General features: G+C 39.0%; 1 protein-coding gene across 1 annotated transcript; it reads left to right on the top strand.

The window, feature by feature from the left end:
• Window positions 1-17184: 17184 nt before the first annotated feature.
• Window positions 17185-20156, top strand: LOC127901864 (uncharacterized). The gene is made up of 3 exons (XM_052439891.1): window positions 17185-17764; window positions 18119-19128; window positions 20097-20156. Exons 1-3 carry the CDS (start codon window positions 17185-17187, stop codon window positions 20154-20156), a joined length of 1650 nt encoding a protein of 549 aa, XP_052295851.1.
• The last annotated feature ends 1315 nt before the right edge of the window (window positions 20157-21471 follow it).

Here is a 21471-nt window from a genome sequence, read left to right as displayed (position 1 = left end):
GGCTCCTTGTGATTTTTTTTTTTAAAATTAACTCCTTTGTTTACTCTGCTGTTCTTATAGTTTTTGTTTTCTTTGAACTGATTTTAATTCATTTTTACAGGCCTGCCTCAAATCTTGGAGATAGAACTCAGGGCACTGTTGACGCTGATACATCAGAACCAGTCAAATTGGATGCTCAAGCACATGCTCATATTGAAAAGCAAAGGTAATTTTTTTAGTCTTTGTTGCCAACTTAACTTGAGTAACTAAACATTGAGTGAGGTTGCTCAGTGATTTTGTAGATTTCCTTTCTATTTTTGTTATACTTATGCTCAAATATGTAACAAATATTTGTTTGAATGTATTTTAAAAATCCTGCTTTGGAATGTCCAACCGTTGGCAATCTAGTGCCTTTGCAAGCATCTCGGTTTTAGCTCCAGAAAACAAGTTACCCTGAAGATTTTGATTAGTTTCATTTGAATTTGTGGTAGTGATGGAAGTTGTTTGGACATATACATTTGTAATAATTGTCTAAATATCTATTGCAGTTCTTCAGTGATATTTTGATGTTAATACTTTTGTGTTTCTGTGTTATAATGTTTATATATTAATATTTCTCTTTGCAGAAAGCTTCAAGAGAGCCTGACAGATGAAATGGTTGGGTTGGCACGACAACTCAAAGAGAGTAGTCTCCTAATAAGCCAATCTGTGCAAAATACTGAAAAAGTAAGATTCAACAGTATGTTACCTACTCTTATATTACGTTGTTAATTGAAAATGATAATAAATTAGATTTAAACTTCATAAGTAATTTGTTTAAAGAGAGACGAGCAACTGTAACTGAGGAGAAAGTTGTACACGAGGACACTTCTATGGTACCATTCTAGTAGAATCTTATCACGCACTTTTAAGTTCTAGCTCACTTACATAATCGCTGTCAGGATTGGTTGATTACAACGAATGTGTACGAGGTAAAAAATTAATTGGATAGGCTTACAGATGGTGTTTAGGGGCATCCCGATACACGACGTTCTCAAAACTGAGACATATGAGTATATATGTTGGGCATACCTGATGCATCATGTGAAAATCTGATAAACATCAGATTTAATCCTAATATTCATGCAAGTGTCTATTCTCTACATTTAGTTTGACTACTACAATTGTGATTGTTCATCAGATATAGGAATTTAGTACTTGAACATGTGCAAGTTACAACTGGGTCAGAAAGCTTCTATTTCTCTTGTTTTACACACTTCTATGGTACAAGTGATAATGGTTGATAATGGTTTGGGTGCAGGTGCTTGATTCAACCGAGAAGGCTATTGAGCAAAGCCTGGCAAGCACTGGCCACACTAATATGCGGGCTATGAAGATATACTCAGAGAGTTCTAAGACTACATGTTTTACATGGCTACTAATGCTTGTAATGACTTGTATTTTTATCATGGTTGTGCTTCTCATTCGTGTCACCTAAAGTGATGATTATCTCATGCTTTCTTTCTGAGATCTGGCCACAAGGTAACTGTAGAATCACTGTACATATTAGCATTTAGATTTTATTTATTTATTATTTTATTACCTAATAAGGAGATTTAGTTGTTGACTAATTCTAATTTTAGTTAGTCTCCTAATTTAGTGGGATTCCTGATTTGAAGGAATTTGCTTCTGATTTAGTGAGCTCGAATACCGGCTACCTTAATATATATGTATCCTCGTGTAGTTCATTGGAATTAGACTAAATGAGAATAACTATTTTTCTCTGAAACTCACATGGTATCAGAGTCTCATACGATCCTCCTCTGAAAACCTAATCTTGTGAATTTCATTCCCTATTCTCATTCTAATCAATACCCTACAGATCTTCTATCCTTCAAGCCTCATCTACAATATTTTTTTTTTCTCGATTCCTCTGAACCAAAACATGACAAAAATAGGAGCAGCGTTGCAAACCTCCTCCTCTGAGGTCACGTCTAAATCAGATTCAACCCCGATGACAGCCACCCATGGTAACTCTGAATCTGGATCCATTCTCATTATCAGCCATAAATTAAATGGACAAAACTACCTCCAATGGTCCCAATATGTGTTAATGTTTATTTCCGAGGAAGGTAAAGATGAATATCTCACCGATGAGATTGAAATTCTTGAGAAAGGATATCTAAAACACATGCTGTGGAAGAGTGACAACAACATGATTATGTCATGGCTGATAAATTCCATGAACAATGATATAGGTGAAAACTTTCTTCTTTATGGCACAGCGAAGGAAATATGGGACGCAGCAAAGGAGACATACTCAAGTTCTAAGAACACAGCAGAACTATTCTAAATTGAAACTATCTTGCACGATTTCTGTCAAGAGAATCTCTCTGTCACACAGTATTTCAACACTCTAACAAGGCATTGGCAGCAACTTGATATGTTTGATACCCATACATGGAAGTGTGCAGATGATGCAGTCACTTATAGAAAAATCGTAGACCAAAAGAGGATCTTCAAATTCCTGTTAGGATTAAACAAGGAGTTGGATGAAGTAAGGGGACGAATTATGGGGACTAAACCACTGTCCAGCATTAGAAACGTGTTCTCTGAGGTTAGGCGTGAAGAAAGCAGGCGCAAGGTGATGATGGGATCTCAAGAAGTTACAACTAATCCATCACTGCTTGACAGTTCTGCGCTTGCTGTCCGAGGAACCAACACTAGCTCCAATGACAACCGTCAACAACAAGGAAGGCCCTGGTGCGACCACTGCCGCAAGTTTGGACACTGGAAGGAAAGTTGCTGGAAACTTCACGGGAAACCAGCTGATTGGAAGTCAAACAAGCCTAACCGTGCTAAAGAAAGTCGTGCTAATGCAGCTTCATCAACGGAGGAGAAAACTTCAAGTGAATCAAGTGGATTCAGCAAAGAACAAATGGAAATTCTACAGAAAATGATCTGCCTTAGTCTTTCGCAATCTACTAGCCAACTTCAAGCAACCAGTATGAAGGCACAACGAAGTAGTTTTCCTGTTGCTCTTAATACTAGCAGTGACCAAGGTGAATCATGGATTGTAGACTCTGGCGCATCCGACCATATGACAGGGGATGTAACACTCTTGCACAATCACTGTTCTCAAACGGGTAATTCTTCTATTCGTATAGCAGATGGTTCTCTCTCCATGGTCTTAGGAATAGGATCTGCTCATCTAACAGAAGATATAATTCTCACCCCTGTTTTTCACGTTCAAAATCTAGACTGTAATTTATTTTCAGTTAGAAAATTTAGCCAAGATCTTAATTGTGTTGCTAAATTTTTCCCACGCTTGTGTGAATTTCAGGGAATGGAATTGGGAAAGACGATTGGCAGTGCTGAGTTGGTGTCAGGTCTCTATCTATTTAGAGCCAATAATCCTCCAAGTAGACAAGCTGGTTACTCAAGTTGCAACATGTCCGCTAGTGTATCAAAGAGTCTGTCGTCACTTCATTCTTCTATTTTCCATTCTAGTGTCAATAATGTGGATGAAATCATAATGTGGTACTTTCGCCTCGGCCATCCCAACTTTGTGTATCTAGGAAAAATATTTCCTAAATTGTTCATCAATAAAAAACCAAATTCATTTCATTGTGAAATATGTCAATTTGCTAAACATACACGTGCAAATTTTCCTTCAATTCCTCACTTACCTACCTGTCCATTCACCATGATCATAGTGATGTATGGGGTCCATTAAGAATTAAAAGCCTCACAGGGGCTCGCTGGTTTGTGTCTTTTGTGGATGATCTCACTCATCTGACTTAGATATTTCTCATGAAAAAAAAATATGAAGTTAACCATATCTTCCAGAAATTTCATATGATGGTCCAAAATCAGTTCAATGCTCAAATCCAAGTCTTTAAAACCGACAATGCTAGAGAATACTTCAAGTCTCATCTTGAGTCATATCTTTCACATCATGGCATAATACATACCAGCTCATGTGTAGATACCCCTCAGCAGAACAGAGTGGCTGAAAGAAAAAATCGCCACCTTCTTGAGGTAGCTCGGGCACTCTTATTTACATCCAATATGCCGAAGTATTTCTGGGGTGAGGCAGTCCTTACTGCGGCTTACCTAATCAATCGAATGTCTTCTAGGGTTTATAAATTTCAAAGTCCTCATCAAGTTCTCCTCAAAACCTATCCTCACACCAAATTTATCTCCTCAAATGTTCCTATAAGAGTTTTTGGGTGCTCAGCCTTTGTTCATAATCATTTCCTAGATAGATCCAAATTAGATCCTAAATCCATCAAATGTGTCTTCCTAAGTTATTCATCAAACCAAAAGGGTTACAGATGCTACTCTCCCATTACCAAAAGGGTCTACAATTCAATGGATGTCACTTTTTTTGAACATGAACCTTATTACCCAAAATCTGACATTCAAGGGGAGAATGTAAGGGAATCTCAATTTTGGGATGAACTTCTCATCAAAGAATCCTCTGAAATTCAGCATGCATCTCCACCTTTTGTCATTCCCTCGGATTCAAACTACACACCAAACCCCAACCTTGAAATTCCATCGTCTAATAATCCATCATCCTCAAAACATAGGTCTACACAACTTGAATCTTCCCAGCTCCGTGTCTATACTAGGAGGAAAAATGAAAACAAGGAGAGTGAGAACCTTGCACCTCTCATGCAATGCCATGACTCCAACCCGAATTCTAATCCTGCTCAAGTTCACTCAAGTGAGGCCGATCATTCTCCTGAGTTAATTTTGCCGGTGATTGATGATGCAGATGTTCCTATTGCTCTAAGGAAGGGTGTAAGATCATGTTCGAGTCATCTGATTGGAAATTTTGTGAGCTATAACTCTCTTTCTCCAGCATACAGGGCATTACTTCCCTTGACAGTGTACAAATTCCGAGAACTATTCATGAGGCTCTTAAACATCCAGGATGGCAAAAAGCTGTACAGGATGAGGTCACTGCGCTTAAAAAGAATAAAACATGGGTAATCACAGATCTACCAGCTGGAAAAAGACCAGTAGGTTGCAGGTGAATATTTACCATCAAACACAAAGCAGATGGAAGCATTGAAAGACTCAAAGCTCGATTAGTTGCTAAGGGATTTACACAATCATATGGTATTGACTATCAAGAAACTTTTGCTCCAGTTGCCAAACTTAATACCATCCGAATACTCCTTTCACTTGCTGTTAATTTTGATTGGTCATTACATCAACTAGACATTAAAAATGTTTTTCTAAATGGCGACCTTGAAGAAGAAGTCTATATGGAAGTGCCACCTGGAATAGAAAGTTCTCACACTAAAAGTAAGGTATGTAAACTGCTAAAGTCTCTCTATGGACTCAAGCAGTCTCCCGTGCATGGTTTGGTAAGTTTGCCAAGTTTGTGACCAAATGTGGGTATAAACAGTGCCAATCAGATCATACCTCAATTGTTAAGTTCTCAACAGAGAAGAAAATTACAATTTTGATCGTCTATGTTAATGATATCATTCTTACTGGTGATTTTGAGGAAGAATTACAGTTTTTGAAACAACATTTAGCTCAGGAATTTGATATTAAGGACCTCGGTAATTTAAAGTACTTCCTTGGCATGGAGATAGCAAGGTCAAGAGAAGGCATTGCAGTGACCCAATGGAAATATGTATTGGATTTGTTGATGGAAACAGGGATGCTCGGCTGTAAACCAGCAGATACACCAATGGACTCAAGCAAAAAGTTTGGCACAGAATCAAAGAGTGTTCCTGTGGACAGGGGGAGATACCAGAGACTTGTTGGAAGGCTAATCTATCTCTCCCATACACACTCAGACATTGGATTTGCTGTCAGTTCAGTGAGTCAATTCATGAACAATCCAAGGGAAGAGCATATGGAGGCCGTGTATAAGATCCTAAGGTACCTTAAGTTGACACCTGGAAAGGGATTAATGTTCAGGAAAAACAACAAACGGGAGATTGATGTATACACTGATGCAGACCACGCAGGGAACATAATGGACATGCGCTCTACTTCTGGCTATTGTTCATATGTTTGGGGAAATCTTGTTACATTGAGAAGTAAGAAACAATCAGTTGTCTCTCGGAGCAGTGCAGAATCTGAGTTCAGATCATTGGCAATGGGTATTTGTGAAGGTATTTGGATTCATCGATTACTTAGAGAGCTGGGAATGATAGATAAGCAACCTATCAGGCTATTCTGTGATAACCAGGCAGCAATCAGCATTGCTAAAAACCCAATGCACCATGATAAGATGAAACATGTTGAGATTGATCGCCACTTCATCTTAGAGAAGATTGAAAATAGCACTGTCCATATTGTCTACATTCCTACTCAACATCAAACTGCAGACATCCTTACTAAAGCTCTTCCAAGAACTAGATTTGAATAATTGAGTTGCAAGCTAGGCATGTACAATTTGTACAACCCAGCTTGAGGGGGAGTGTAGAATCACTGTACATATTAGCATTTAGATTTTATTTATTTATTATTTTATTAACTAATAAGGAGATTTAGTTGTTGACTAATTCTAATTTTAGTTAGTCTCCTAATTTAGTGGGATTCCTGATTTGAAGGAATTTGCTTCTGATTTAGTGAGCTCGAATACCGGCCACCTTAATATATATGTATCCTTGTGTAGTTCATTGGAATTAGACTAAATGAGAATAACTCTTTTCCTCTTAAACTCACAGTAACAGAGGCCAACTTTTGCCACGTGGCTCTCATGGCTCTATGGCTCTCCTCGCTCTTAATTGAAGAATGAAGACTGCTTTGTTTTGGCTCTATATACCTGTAATTGAAGATTTTCTTTTTTATGGTGTTATGTGTAAAGATAGGGGTGGGTACGGTTCGATCCGGTTCGGTTCGGATCGAAATTAAATAGAACCGATTTAAATCGATTATTTGATAAAAAGAACCAAATAAGAACCGAACTCAATAAAAATCGAACATAAACGGATCTTTTCAGATCGGTTAGGTTCGGGTCGATTTTTTCAGTTTTGGACTTATTTTGAATTTCTAAATTTTAGCTCATTAGGCCTTATGAATGTAATAATTTTTTTCAATAATTAATTTATCCTAATTTCATTACAAATATTAACAATAAATACAAAGTATTCAAAACACATTTTATCACTAATTTCTGAAATTATAACATATATATATACCTGTAATCGTGTGTGTGCATGTCTATTTTAGTTATCTTATGCAACCAATTAAAATTTAACACGTGTCTATTTAAATAAAATTCTAAGAATAATCCGATTTTTCGGTTCAGCTGAGTGAACCAAATACCGAACCTGCATTTCGGTTTTTTTTTACAAACTATATATTTCAGTTATTTTTTAAAATTAAAACCGCTTCGAACGGTACGGTTCGAATCGGTTCGGTTCAGTTTTCTCTAATGCCAATTTTTTTGCCCATGTAAACACATGCTAAAGCAGAAGTAAAAGTGTATTGGCTAGATGTTTCTAGCAAATAACACGTATCCTTGATTATTTTTTATGAAAAGCTTTTACTAAAACACTGCCATACACCACCTGACTTCTTTGTCTTCTTGCAATCACATTTGTTGGCCAGCTGTCAAAATAATTCACTTTCCCTTCGAGGATACATTAATTTCGAGCATACTTAGGTTCGAGAATTGAAAACATAGTTAAATTTGACTGCAAAATTACTATGTCTGTTATCTGTGAACTTGGATATTTTAATTGGGCTTAACTAACTGCGTGAGTTGGGCCCATAGGCCATCAAAGTTAGGGATAGTAAAATGTGGGCTTGAAAAAGTTCAGGTCCAAACTCATTAGCAGAAAAGAAAAAAGGTCGGGTCCATCACTAACCTAGGCCAGACTTGAGCATTCACTTAATTTAATAATTTTTTTAAATTATTGTAAACTTAAAATGAGGTAACAATCAATAAATTATTATAATCAATAATAAATTAAAGAAAATGAATATTTAAAATAAAATAATAAATAAAAAAATGAAGCAAATAAAAATTTAGAAAATTAATTTTTTTAATACTTGATTCTTTAATTCAAACACTCGATTAATCAATTAACACTTAAAAGATGGATTAATATCATAAGTTTAGGTTTTTTTATTCATTATTAATATATAAATTATGAATTTAAATTTTCTTTTTTTATTTTCTATTATTTTTAAATTTTAATTTATTATTCTAATTTATAATTTATTTTTAAAAAATAGAACATTTTGGCCTAGCTTGGACTTTTTTTTCTTTAAGCTCTTATTCAGGCTCTTCATGTGAAGACTCGGGCCAAAGCCCATAGAAATAATCTAGGCTTAGATCGGCTCAAACTTTTTTACCATTCCTAATCAAAGTATTTGACATTCTAAATGGATTTCTACAGCCACCACAGGCCGACCCAGTCTTTTTTACCATTTCTAATCAAATTATTTGACATTCTAACCGGGTTTCTATAGCCACCTGCTTCTCATCTCGTGTACGAAGTAGTAAGTTCTCGTGTGTGTGTGTGTGAGGCCTGATCTGGTATGGCGCGCATGGCAAGCTCCCATTGGCAAAGCTATGAGACCCATAATTCAGCTCCGCCAATGGGATTGAGCTTATGTATGCATATACTCTTCATGATCGGTTGAGAGTTGCATGATGACATAAATTCAACGAGAGGAAGTGTATATATCGAAAGTGAAGCGTACTCTATCATTTGGAGAAAGGCATAACATGGTAACTTAATTCTTTGCACCTAAATCATTCAGTGCTCCGGTACTGATGAATGTGCCAACAAAATATAAGAGCTCTATTTTAGATCAGGGTCAAACTAAAAACAATTCATGCAAAATTACAGGTACCTTCCAAAGCCTTATTGAATTCTGTGTGTTATCTATCTATACAGTTCAATTGTTGTCTTTGTTTCTTCAAACCACATTCTCAAATTCATTTTTCTAATTTAAAAACTCGTTTTGTTCTAAATTAAAATTTTTTTATTAGGGTCTTCAATGATATACCATGTACCATATGGAAAAAAATCTTCAGTCATTCGTTCGTAGACCCACCTCTCTATATCAAATTAACATTTAGTTAGTTATGGAGAAAAACAACATGTAATGTGGGTTTAACAGGTGGTCATATTGTGATGATAAGTCTACCCATTCCTCTTATAACACATTTGCTAATTAGTAATCAGAATGAACTGAAACGATAATAGAGTGGAATCCATATGTGTTAGAATCCAACACGTAATGTGAGTTTAACACGTGGAATGCTTTCTTTAGTTACAGGAATCGAAATCGAATAAATTGTATTGTCATTTATGTGTTTACTTTATCTTAAAATCATAATGAATTGTTACGAGTTACTAAACTGACCTTAGTTGATTATTATCATTATTTATTATGATAATTGTGGTGGTGGCGGTGATGATCGGTGGTGGTGATGATGATGATGATGATTATTATTATTATTATTATTAATCTCGTCTTTAAAAGCAAGGCGAAGGATCTCTGGATTGTAGGGCAAGTTTTAATTAATGCAAACAATCAGATTACAATGACTTGAGAATGTAAGTTGTAATTGTTAGAAAAATATTATAAAGTGTCTATTTTGAGGCTAATTTTGAGCAAGATGAATATTGGAAAAATAAACTTACATAATTGATTTGAAACCTCATTTGTGAGCTCTTTGCAAAGAACTATAGAATGTTCAAATCGGTATTTGGGTAAATGAGAAATTGGATCTCAAAAAGCACCCATTTAGTGTGAAAAAAATGAATCAAATCCCCACATGGGATTTTAACTTGAATCCTATAAATTAGCTTCCAGTTCATTTGCAAAATACACCAAAATCCAAGTGATTTTATAATCTTCTTTCTTAAGCAAATATTCTCTAGTTTTAAGCTTCAGTGTGATAGAGTTTAAACATTTATATGAAGTTCTTTAGAATAGTGAGGTTATGCTGTCAATACTATTCGAATTTGTTTTATCTTGGGAGATAGATGCTAATACAATTTAAACACCATTGTGAAGGTGGTGAATCTATTTTAAGGACACAATATCTTTACAAGCCTCGAGTTAGTGTATTTTTGTTTTATTTCATATTGTTAAATTATATGTTATATCTTTGTTGTTTCAATTTAATTTTATTATTATTACAAAATTGTGATAAGTGTTTAAGAGGCTTATTAATAAGCTCAAGTGCACTAAAATGGTTAAGCGAGATCATTGTGACCCTCCAATTTTTCTTAGAAACCTAATTAGTGTATTTTTACATACAAAGTAGAGTGTCTTATATCACTTACTAATTTATAATAATATGCGAACAATTATAATTTTTCATATGAAATATTTCATCTTATATTCTTAAAAAAATTTCAAATCCCTTACCTTCAACGGCTGGAAGGGATACTGTTGATCCACAATATATAAAAGCTCCTTGTGCTCTTTATTAACCGCGTCAAAAATATCAATGAATAGCTTTTCTACAAGGTCCATCACCTACATGAACAAACTGAAGTTAGATAAGAGTAATAAATTCGAGCCAAATTAAAACAACAAAGAAATTTGATATATCTCAAAATAGTGCTTCTCAAGCTCCATTTCTGCTACCAGCCCTGTGAACCCCCACAAATGGCGATGAGTGTTCGACTTTTCTGCTCTACAAGCAAGGCCAACAGTAAAGACTCTCTTCAAATCACCATTGATAGTTATTCGCTTATGGAGCTATGGAAACTGAGCAAGGCAAGCAAATTTTTCGTGGTACTAAAGAGTAAAAACTGCAGAACCTCCCTCAACTGAAAATCAAGATGGATTTGTCTATGTCAATGAACTTTTTAAGCAACGGGTTCATATCTTTGCACAGTGATGTAGAAGATTAAGTCCACACTTCACATCTCCAGCATGTAATTACCAATTGGGATGAAGCGAACTTCAATTTGCAAAAATTGAATTATTTACTGAAGACTTCCAAGTCCAAGCACCGATGTTTAAGTCTCGTATCCAGGTTGACACGAAGACCTACATGTCTTCATTCCTGCACCATTCAAATAATTAAAAAGTATCTCTCTTGCGCCAAGTTACCTGATTGAGCACGAATATATAACAAATGAACTTAATTAAAAGCTTCACAATTGCAATTTGGAATAATTATATAGACGAAATCAATTCTTCGAATTTCAGCTAACTTGGCAAATCCCATGGATCATAATTACAACTATTAATGTGGGAATGATTGGGACAGGCAAAGGGGAGGAGAAGACCTTGCATTTTAGGTACTGGAAGACCAGTTCTTCATCTGTTGGCTGGAATCTAAAGCCAGGGGCAATCTGGTTACTCCATCTATAACAAATTGGAATTTGTCCATGCTCTGATTCGACCCCGAATGTTTCTTCAACAATTATTCTATGTTTGCTAAAACAAGCAACTAATGTTAAATATTTACAGTGCTCAGACAAGCAAGTTAAGTACTTATATGAAAAGTACGAATAAAGAGATGAAGAGAGCAAATCAATTAAAGAAGAAAAAAGAGACGGTTATTTATGGTAATGTTGACACACTGAAGTAGGGATATTATAGACAATATTATCTTTATTTAAGAGAGTGAATGGCTGACACTTAATACAATGAGTTTAGGGGCATGCATAGATTTTGTGGGTGGAAATTGTGCTATCAAGTTAAAACGAGAGAATGGCCCGCGGTGATGGTTTACGGAGTGATTTTCAAAACTGCGGTGATGGTTTACGGAGTTATTTTTAAACAATTTTATTTAATTAGTCATCTGAATTTGAGTTTTCGTAGACGTATAGACTAAAAAATTGATTTGAACTTTATTCAATCTCCTGTCTTTAATAATTAAAAATAAATAAAATAAAAACGAGAGAATGATTGATGAATATTAGTTGTAAGTAAAAATTAGTCTCTATAAAAAATGTTAGTCACTATACTTAAAAAGTGAACATAAAGAACAATAGTTACATATCTCCCTTTGATTACTATGTAATAGATATTAAAACATAGATGATTACTAATTAAATTAATTAATCTTCTCCTTGTGCCATACCATGCTTAAGGAAAAAAAAACATGATAAACTTTTTTAAAAAAAAAAATTAAGAGGGCATGCCAAGTTGTTGGCGTATTTTTTTCAAGTTATGTACTTTTTTTTGTCCATATGCGTTTAGTCAAATTTAATAAAATCAAAATTTCGAAACTCAAGTCCATATCCAATAATAATAAATAAATAATAGTAAGAAAATATAATATTAATTACTAAGTTAGAACTTACAACATAATTTTTTTTAATACTTAACAACAACAACAATAATAATAATAATTTTTTCTTAATGTTAACTTAATTGTTAACGTGAACTTAAATAGAGTCATAGATTATAGTTCATAATAACATTAATGCATTTTTATAAAATCATGATATTTATAATTTTATTTATTAAAATCATGATATCAATTATTCAATTAATAAATTATAAACATAAATCACTTAGATTTTTTAAATTAAAAATTAAATGAATTTAAAAAAATTGCGCTAATAAAATATATTAAAAGATTCAATTTCAAGTTATTTGTAAAATCATAAAATTTTAAGTTTACTTTTATTAAAAAGTAAAACATGTTTATTACGAGCCTTTTCACGTGCCGTGTTTTAACCCATCTCTAATCGTGTTATACTTCTAAAGCACATGTGCCTAAAATTCTAAGCATGAGCTAACCGCATGCCTTGCCGTGTGTCCTACCAAAACATGCTCTTACCATGCCATGCTGTACAGACATGTGCCATGCCATGTGCTATCCCACCCATTGTCCATCTCTAGGGATGGCAAGGAGAAAAAAAGATAGAGCAGTTGAGAGATACGATACAGTATGTAAAAATCAGTGTCATACCTACAATAGAAAATTTTCATTTCAATAACAAGCACTAATATGAAACTACAAAAGCAGAAACTAATTAGGAAATGTGGAATTGCTTCTCCAAGAAAAGTTAGCCCAATTTTCTCTCAGGTTTCGTACTTAAGTCTCCCATGAGATAAATCTCAAACTTGGCATCCTAACCTGAACCATCAAGACAGAATATCACAATACAAATAAATTAAGGAAATTATACCAATTATTGACAAATTTACAACACAGATAAATGAGAAGTCTATCGATCATTGATACAGTGATGCCAATGGGGCGGATTTTGAGCGAGGATTACTTGAACCTGAACTTGAAGCAATCCCTGAACTCATCCAATATCCAAAAAATTTTAATTGGCGGTAACTTGGGGATGTCCTCAAATATCTCCGAATTGGGCGGAGATTAAAACATGGACCTTTATTAAAAAAAATTAATAATTTTGAATATTTGTCTCTTTTATAAAAAATAATAATTTTAAATGTACATATTTGAAAAAAAAATTACAAACGATCAAATTTTAACAACCTTCAAATAACCAAATGAACTATGTGTCAAACATGCTTATTCCCTATTTATAAGACAAATCAAAATAATTTTAAGCCTTCAACACAAACTTACAGTAGTTTCTCATGAACCATCACGATTTATATGCATTCTTCATACAAGAATTCAGATGGTGTTGAGAAGTATATGTACAAGAACAGTGGCGGACCCAGAAACTAAAATGAGGGGGGGGCTTAGTTTAAAAATTTTTTATTTAATTTAGATTTTTTTTAATGTTCACTTGAATACATTTTAAGTCTTATAAACTCAAATTTTATTACTTTTTTTTTAAATTCTAAATAATAATAGTAATAAATTATTTTTTTAAATGCGTGAAAATATCATTTTTCGAAGTAGTTTCCACAAAATATTTAAAAAAATAAAATAATGTGGCTAATGGAATTTGAACCAAAGTTTTGAAACCATTAAATAGCATTCTTACTATTGAACTACAAGTCTTTTAATATATGAAAAATGTGTCCAAATTCATTTATCTAACTTTTTCAGAAAGGGCTTGACGTACATTTAAAAGAAAATTTAATGGCGCAGGGGGAGCTGAAGCCCCTCCTGGGCCTTAATTGGATCCGCCCATGTACAAGAATGCAGTAACACTCCAGAACATAATAGACTCATTTTCTTGATTACGCTTCGTTTGCAACTTTTAGTTCCAACGGTGCAATGTGGAGTTGCAAACTGTTAAAATTTGACATACTTTTCCTAATAAAATATCATTTAAATGGATACACCCAAGACTACCTGAAACTTGATTGTTTAAAAAATTATGCAATTTCTCCATTAATTTCTCGAAAGTCAAAGTGAACACATATTCTTTTTCGTTTCACATCATAAATCAGGACTTAACTATGGTGCAATTGTGGTATCATACCACAATTGCTTTCAGCTATTAAATATAACCATTAGATTTAAAAGTAAGAGATTTAATGGCTAAAAACAACTCTGGTATGGTACTACAGTTGCACCATAACTGGATCTCATAAATCAATAACAATAATAGCTGTGTTGTTGGACTCTTATAAGTTAAACTAGAACTCTTTGACCTAGTGATCGTTGAAGCGAATATAGAGTTTGTGTATCGAAAATAGTCTATTAAAGTAAAAACATATTTTTATTTTATTTTTTAGTATTCATTTTCGAGTTGGGTACAAGGGTCTAATAAAATCCCCGAACCTGAACCAATTTTTTTTTTTAAGTATTGGGCTCATCCAAAAATGAAACTGAAATTATTTTTAAGGTTTTTTGGGGACCCACCCACCCCGAATTAATCAAGGACCTGCCGGTTCGAAAGCCCACATGTATTGCTGCTGTCCCTATTTCGTATTTTGCACTTACCTCGTAAAAATTTAAAAAAAAAATGATTTGGAGATTACGAAAAATTCATAGATACAAGAATTACAAAATGCCATTTACATAGGCTGTTGAGAGCTAATTTAACAGCAAAACTGAGTTAAAAATTTACTCTTAATAGTTCTAACAAATTCGTTATGTGGCACATAATAGTCAGGCAAATAACTAACCAACCTCCAGCATTGTAAATAGGAAAAAAAATGTTATTCTCACGTGCAGCTTTTTAGTCCCATCTTCAAAAGCAAGGCAAAGAGTCTCTCGGCTATACTGCAATATTCAGTAAATGCAAACAACCAAATTTCAATAATGTAGGAATGTGAGTTGTTGTAACTTTTCATACGAAATATTTCATCTTATATTTCCCCGCAAATTTTCACATTACTAACCTTTAGTGACTGGAAGAGATACTGTTGATCCACAATATCCAAAGAGGAGTGCTAGATGTCAAGCACGCCGAGAGAATGCCGAGAGTCTCTCGGCAGAAAAAAAAAAAAAGATTTTTTTAAACTTAAAAAGTTAAAAGGCCCGTATAAAAGGAAAAAAAAAAAAAGCTCTCTCTCTCTCTCCCTCCTCTCCCACGCTCGCTGGTACTCCTTCTCTTCCCCTCCTTTCGCGCACTACTCTTCTCCTTCACTCGCTCTTTACCACTCCTCGTCTCCTCCTCTCGCTCGCTAATACTCCTGATCTACTCGGTGGTCACTGGTCGTCGGTGGTCGCTGCTCGCAGTGCTTGCGGTGCTCGGTGCTCGGTGGTGCTGCTCGCTCTCATCGTCTCTCTCCGTTTCCCTCCTCTCCCTCGCTCGCTGCCACTCCAGATCTGCTCGGTGGTCGCTGCTCGGTGGTCGCTGCTCGGTGGTGCTGCTCGTCTCTCTTTATTGACCATGTTCTCACCTGCTGCAAATTTGCAATCCCTCAGCCCTTGTAAATTTTAGTTGCCAGCCCATCCACATGCTCCTATAGTGAGATCTGCGCTTCGCGCTCTTATTTTATTTATTTTTTTTTTTACCTATCTTATTCGGTAACTTTTCAATTTCATGCATTCTGCCGATGGCTGTACAACTTTAAATTCAATTTTAATATATATTTTAAACGGTTGTTGGATTATTTTTGTCCGGAACTATAACCATTAGTTGAATACATGTGGTGGTGCCTTATTTGTTGATGCGGGATTCTGGTTCTCCTCTGCCTACGATCAGGATCTCTGCTCGATCAACTTCACCACGACCAGGAGGTCTCCGCGTAAGGCTTCTTCCCCGGAGGTTCCTGCGCACACAGACAAGTCAGAGTACGCCGGTTGTTTTCCCGGCGCAAACCCTCCGACGCTCAAGTCAGATATGAAGGTTCGGGGAACGCTCGCCACCAATCTTATAGCTCTTAGATTGTTTTCTCTCTTTTAGAATCGAAATTGCTAACCCTTTTACCTTCGTTGGCTACCTTTTTATAGGCTTCCTCTGAATCCCAGTTTTCCGCTTTTTCCGAGACGGTCTGGGGCTCTGACTGCTGCGTTATGAGCAAACGGGGGATCTTGCGTGTTACGCCATGGTTCAGGGGAAGGCGTGGCTGTCGTGGTTCTGCGAGATCTTGCGTGTTACGTCACGGTTCAGGGGAAAGCGTGGCTGTCGTGGTTCTGCGAGATCTTGCGTGTTACGCCACGGTTCAGGGGAAAGCGTGGCCGTCGTGCCTAGATTCTCGGGCTGGAGAGCATGTCTTGCCAACTGCCGTCGACCGGGTCTCCTCGCCTATCGACCTCTAGCCGGAATGGCCGTATACCTCTTATAGGGAATTGGCCTCGCGGATGACATCATCGTGGACGAGCAGGATATTTCTGCTCCTGTTCCTCCGCGCACCAGGCTTTTACGGAACACACCGGTTCGCAGGACTCTGCCATCGGATATCTGCTCGTCATATCTGCTCGTCATTCCTGGTCTCGTCGACGTATTCCTCCCAAACAGTATCTCTCCCAAACACCGGTCCCCCAGTTTCTGGTGTTGGGTAATGTAGTGGACCAGCAGTGGAAACTCGATGGTTTTTGCTCGCGTGGGACTGGAAAAGGCTGCCAAGAGTCGTGTCGCATTTAATTGCGGATGCGGTGATGTGGCGGAAATCTACCCTTCCATTTGAATTTCAAACCTACGGTTGCGAGATTCTCGGAATATGCGTCATTAAATGCTGACAGCCCAAGAGTTTGCTTCTCAGTAAGAAAACCCAAAATCTTCAAACACGAACTCGTCATTTTCTCCATTCTTGTCTCTCCGGCGAATGAACCTCGGCACCAAAGCTGTCATCCCTATCTCTCCCTGACCGAGTCCCTGCTTCAGGTATTTCTTCTATTTTCTCGGCACTGGTTAGTTGTAGGTAATTTCCTTTCTCTCTGCTTTGCTTGAGGTTGTAGTTGGCGGTGGTGTTTTGGGTAGAACTTAGGATATGTCGAAGGGTAAGGAGAAGGTCGTTGAGGTTGGTGACGACGAACTAGGTTTTTTGCCTAGTCTGCCCGCTGATTCTGCTTTTGACCCCGGGGCCCCCTTAGAACCCACTAGGTCTAGTGTCGGGACTAGCGCTAGGAGGATGTCCCCCCAAACGACCTCCACGAGCGGAAGTAGTGGTGAAGAGGGATCTTCTGGCTCTGGAGGCACCTTGAGTGAGAAGGGGGAAGGTGATTCTGGTGAGGTGTCTCCATCTGGAACATCACGACCAAAAGAACGGGGTACAGTAGGAGGTAGAGCCTTGTCGCGTGATTATGCCATTGATTACATGTCGTGTACGACCACGTTTGACGAGCTCAATGACCTCCGACTTAGGTATAGTATTCCTGGTGAGATACCTCTCAAGGTCCCGGGAAAGAAGGATGCTCCCAGCCGGCCTCCTAGGGGGTATGTTACCCTGTACTTGGACAGCTTTAATTACGGGCTGAGGTGTCCCTTGCAACCTTACTTTGCCCGGATACTTAACGGGCTAAATCTAGCTCCTGGTCAGCTGAATCCCAATGGGTGGAGAGTGCTCTCTGGTCTGTTCATATTGTGGGACAGATGTTGCCAAAGCGAGCCCACGGTTGATGAGGTGAAGCACCTGTACCAGCTAAAGAGCAGCCCCAAAGATGCCGGCTGGTACTACTTCCAATCTAGCGCCAAGACAAGGAAACCTATAACCGACCTCCCTACTGGTGGTGGTGGGAATTGGAAGAGAAAGTTCTTTTTTGCTGGGGGTCCTTGGGGTCAGGTCGCACAAATGGACGAGAAGGATTATCGGGTCCCACCCCGTTTCACGGTCCCAGGTTGCCTGCTTGCTCCGGATGCCTTGTATCCATAGTTGTTCTTGTTTTATTGGCTTGTTTCTAACCAAGTGTCTGTTTGTGTTGTAGTTTCTTGGGGCGTTCATTTCCCACTCCGACCTGGCCAGCTCAAACGGGTTGAGGCTGTGCTAGTCAATTCCTGCTCGAGCCGGGAACTGTTAACCACATACAACTTGCTCGAGTCTCGCTTGATACTTCCTGGCCATAGGATGGAGGACGCTGTGATTGGGGCTCTGACCCGAAAACGTTCTCGACCTCCAACCACGAAGAGGGACGAGAGTAAGGATGCCCCTACCGCAAAGCGGGCCAACATCGTGCAGCAGGCCCCACTCTTGAAGATTTTACCTCCGGCTCCTGTAAAAGTCGGGGAAGCTAGTGGAGTAGCCACAGATCCTGCTACCTCTTCTCCTCCTGTCGGGCCTCGATCTCGCTTACCTGACAGCCGAGCAGAACAACTGGTCCCTTACCTCAATGAGTTTACTAAATCCGTGAGCAATAAGGACCTGGAGGACTTTGACGGCCGCACCTTGGGTGAGCTGGTGGGGGCCATGCAGCATAGCGCTTTCCACCTCAGCTGCATGACCACCTATTACAAGGCTAAGGTTGGCCGCTACGACCGGAAGATGAAGGAGGATATTCAATTGGCGACGAGCAGAGCTGACGTTGCCGAGAAGAAAGCAGCGGAGCTGAATCTCGAGAATCTGAAGTTGATAGAGCAAGAATCACTTGCTCAAGCAAAAGCCATTACCCTCGAGGAGGAGCTTACCAAGGTCCAGGAGGATCTGCAAAGGCAGAAGGCTATGTATGAGGCTCAGCTCGAATCTCTCCGTGACTCCCACCGGGCTCAGGTCGAGAACTTGGAGAGGGAGGCCGACAACCAGTACGACCAGGGACTTCGGCATTTCTATCGTTGCATCATGGCCGTCCTCGGGAAGCAACACCCTGACCTGAAGGTGGATGACCTTGCAGCTGGTGTCGCTCGGCATATAGATGAGGAGGCGGCCAAGGAAGATGCCGAGGGGGTAGAGCCGATCGTGATTGAGGAGGAAAACTCACATCTTCGTGCAGTCCCTGCTGAAGTGGGCGAGGCGAACACCCCCCCGGACGCAACTGGCGATCCCCCCCCCCCCCCGCACCTGAGGAGGTTCAGCCAACCGATGCTGCTCGGCTCACTAATCTGCCGTCTTTTTGATATATTTCTTTTATTGTAGTGGACAATGTTTATGAAGATTATCCCCTCTGTTAATTATTAACAAATTAATAAAATATTTTTTGATTACTTTCTTGTGTTGTAATTACGAATTAATTTTCGCTTGAGAATCTGCTTGTCCTCGTCTAGACGAGCAAGTTCCGGCTTGGCTCAGGGTTTGGCCGCATGCCTTTGAAGATTTTCCAATGCCTGGGATTCGGTTTGCCTTCGCGCGGTCGAGCAGATCCTGGCACGCTTGGCTTCTGTCTCGCCATAAGATAGGCTTTGAGACTTGGCGAGCCTTTGCATGCCTTGGGAATTTCTTCGAATGTTTTGGGAGTCTGCTCGCCTTCGAATGTTTTGGGAGTCTGCTCGCCTTCTCGTGGTCGAGCAGATCCTGGCATGCTTGGCTTCTGTCTCGCCATAAGATAGGCTTTGAGACTTGGCGAGCCTTTGCATGCCTTGGGAATTTCTTCGAATGTTTTGGGAATCTGCTCGCCTTCTCGTGGTCGAGCAGATCCTGGCATGCTTGGCTTCTGTCTCGCCATAAGATAGGCTTTGAGACTTGGCGAGCCTTTGCGTGCCTTGGATTTTTCGAGGATTGGGATTCTGCTGCCTTCTCGTGGCCGAGCAGATCCTGGCACGCTTGGCTTCTGTCTCGCCATAAGACAGGCTTTGAGACTTGGTGAGCCTTTGCGTGCCTTGAATTTTTCGAGGATTGGGATTCTGCTGCCTTCTCGTGGCCGAGCAGATCCTGGCACGCTTGGCTTCTGTCTCGCCATAAGACAGGCTTTGAGACTTGGTGAGCCTTTGCATGCCTTTGATTTTTCTTACAGTTTCAAGTTCCATCAATTGCAGGTTTTGGGGGTTGTTCTGTATGAACTTGCTTTGACAATAAGGGTGAAAGATAAACGGTAATGAACATGAGCGAAAATAGCTTTCACATGTGTACAAATCTTACTGGAAGTATTTCCGGAGGTGTGCTGCGTTCCATGGGCGTTTCACCCCGTGGCCGTCTGCGCGAACCAGCTTGTAAGCTCCGGGTCCTGCTATCTGCTTGACTCTATATGGCCCTTCCCAATTCGGTCCCAGCACTCCTTGAGTCGAATCTTTGGTGCTCTGATTCACTCTTCTCAATACCCAGTCTCCGACCCTGAATTGCCGTATGTTCACCTTCTGGTTGTAATACCGAGCAACCCTCTGTTGGTAAATGCCTGATCGCTTGGCTGCTTGCTCCCTCCTCTCCGTTAGCAGATCAAGATTCAAACATATCTGCTCGTCGTTCTCCTGCTCATTGAAATGATTTGTCCGGTGTGTGGTCGTTCCTATCTCAGCCGGCACGACCGCTTCATGTCCGAAAGCCAAAGCGAAAGGTGTCTCCCCAGTTGCGGTTTTGTGGGTTGTTCTGTATGCCCATAGCACACCTGGCAGCTCGTCAACCCACGCACCCTTTTTTGCTCCAAGCATGGTTTTCAAAAGCCTCTTGATGGTCTTGTTGGCTGCTTCTACTTGTCCGTTCGATTGAGGGTGAGCAGGCGAGCAATACTTCAGCTCTATCCCGAGGTTCTGGCAGAAATCCCTGAAGCTGTGATTATCGAACTGCCTGCCATTATCCGTTACCAAGGCATAAGGGATCCCGTATCGGCAGACCAGGTTTCTCCACACGAAGTCTGTTGTTTTCTTCTCTGTGATCCTGCTAAGGGCTTCCACCTCTATCCATTTCGTGAAGTAATCTATAGCAACTATTGCATGCGTTGCTGCTCCTCGTCCTTTTGGCAGTGGGCCGATCAGATCAATTCCCCATTGAGCAAATGGCCAAGGGGAGGCCATGGAGGTGAGCTTCTCTGGTGGTTGGTTGGAGAAATTTGCAAAACTCTGGCAGCTTGCACAACTCCTGGTCTTCTTTTGCGCATCCTGGTGCATTGTCGGCCAGAAATATCCCTGCCTTAGAACCTTGTGGGCCAGGGACCTCCCGCCAGAATGATTTTCGCAAATTCTTTCATGTACTTCTCTCAGCACGTAATCCGCGTCGTCCTCATCCAAACACCGAAGGAACGGTAGTGTATATCCTCGCCGATACAGTACCCCATCGATCATCGTGTATCTCGAGGCCTGGGCTCTAATCTTCCAAGCTCGCAGCTTATCTGGTGGTAATATCCCGTCCCTAAGGTATGAAACTATCGGGTCCCTCCACGAGCATTTTTGTTCTATCCGTAACACCCCCAAATTCTGC

This window comes from Citrus sinensis, chromosome 4 (assembly GCF_022201045.2).
Source record: "Citrus sinensis cultivar Valencia sweet orange chromosome 4, DVS_A1.0, whole genome shotgun sequence".
Lineage (NCBI taxonomy): Eukaryota > Viridiplantae > Streptophyta > Magnoliopsida > Sapindales > Rutaceae > Citrus > Citrus sinensis.
This window is presented reverse-complemented; position numbering and strand designations above follow the sequence as displayed.

Excerpts from the sequence above, each read along its gene's own strand:
- LOC127901864 (XM_052439891.1), top strand. The coding sequence starts at position 17,185 with ATGTCGAAGGGTAAGGAGAAGGTCGTTGAGGTTGGTGACGACGAACTA. Across the intron at positions 17,765-18,118 it reads TGGGTGGAGAGTGCTCTCTG|TTTCTTGGGGCGTTCATTTC; the intron begins GTCTGTTCATAT and ends TTTGTGTTGTAG. Across the intron at positions 19,129-20,096 it reads TTCGTGCAGTCCCTGCTGAA|GTTTTGGGGGTTGTTCTGTA; the intron begins GTGGGCGAGGCG and ends CATCAATTGCAG.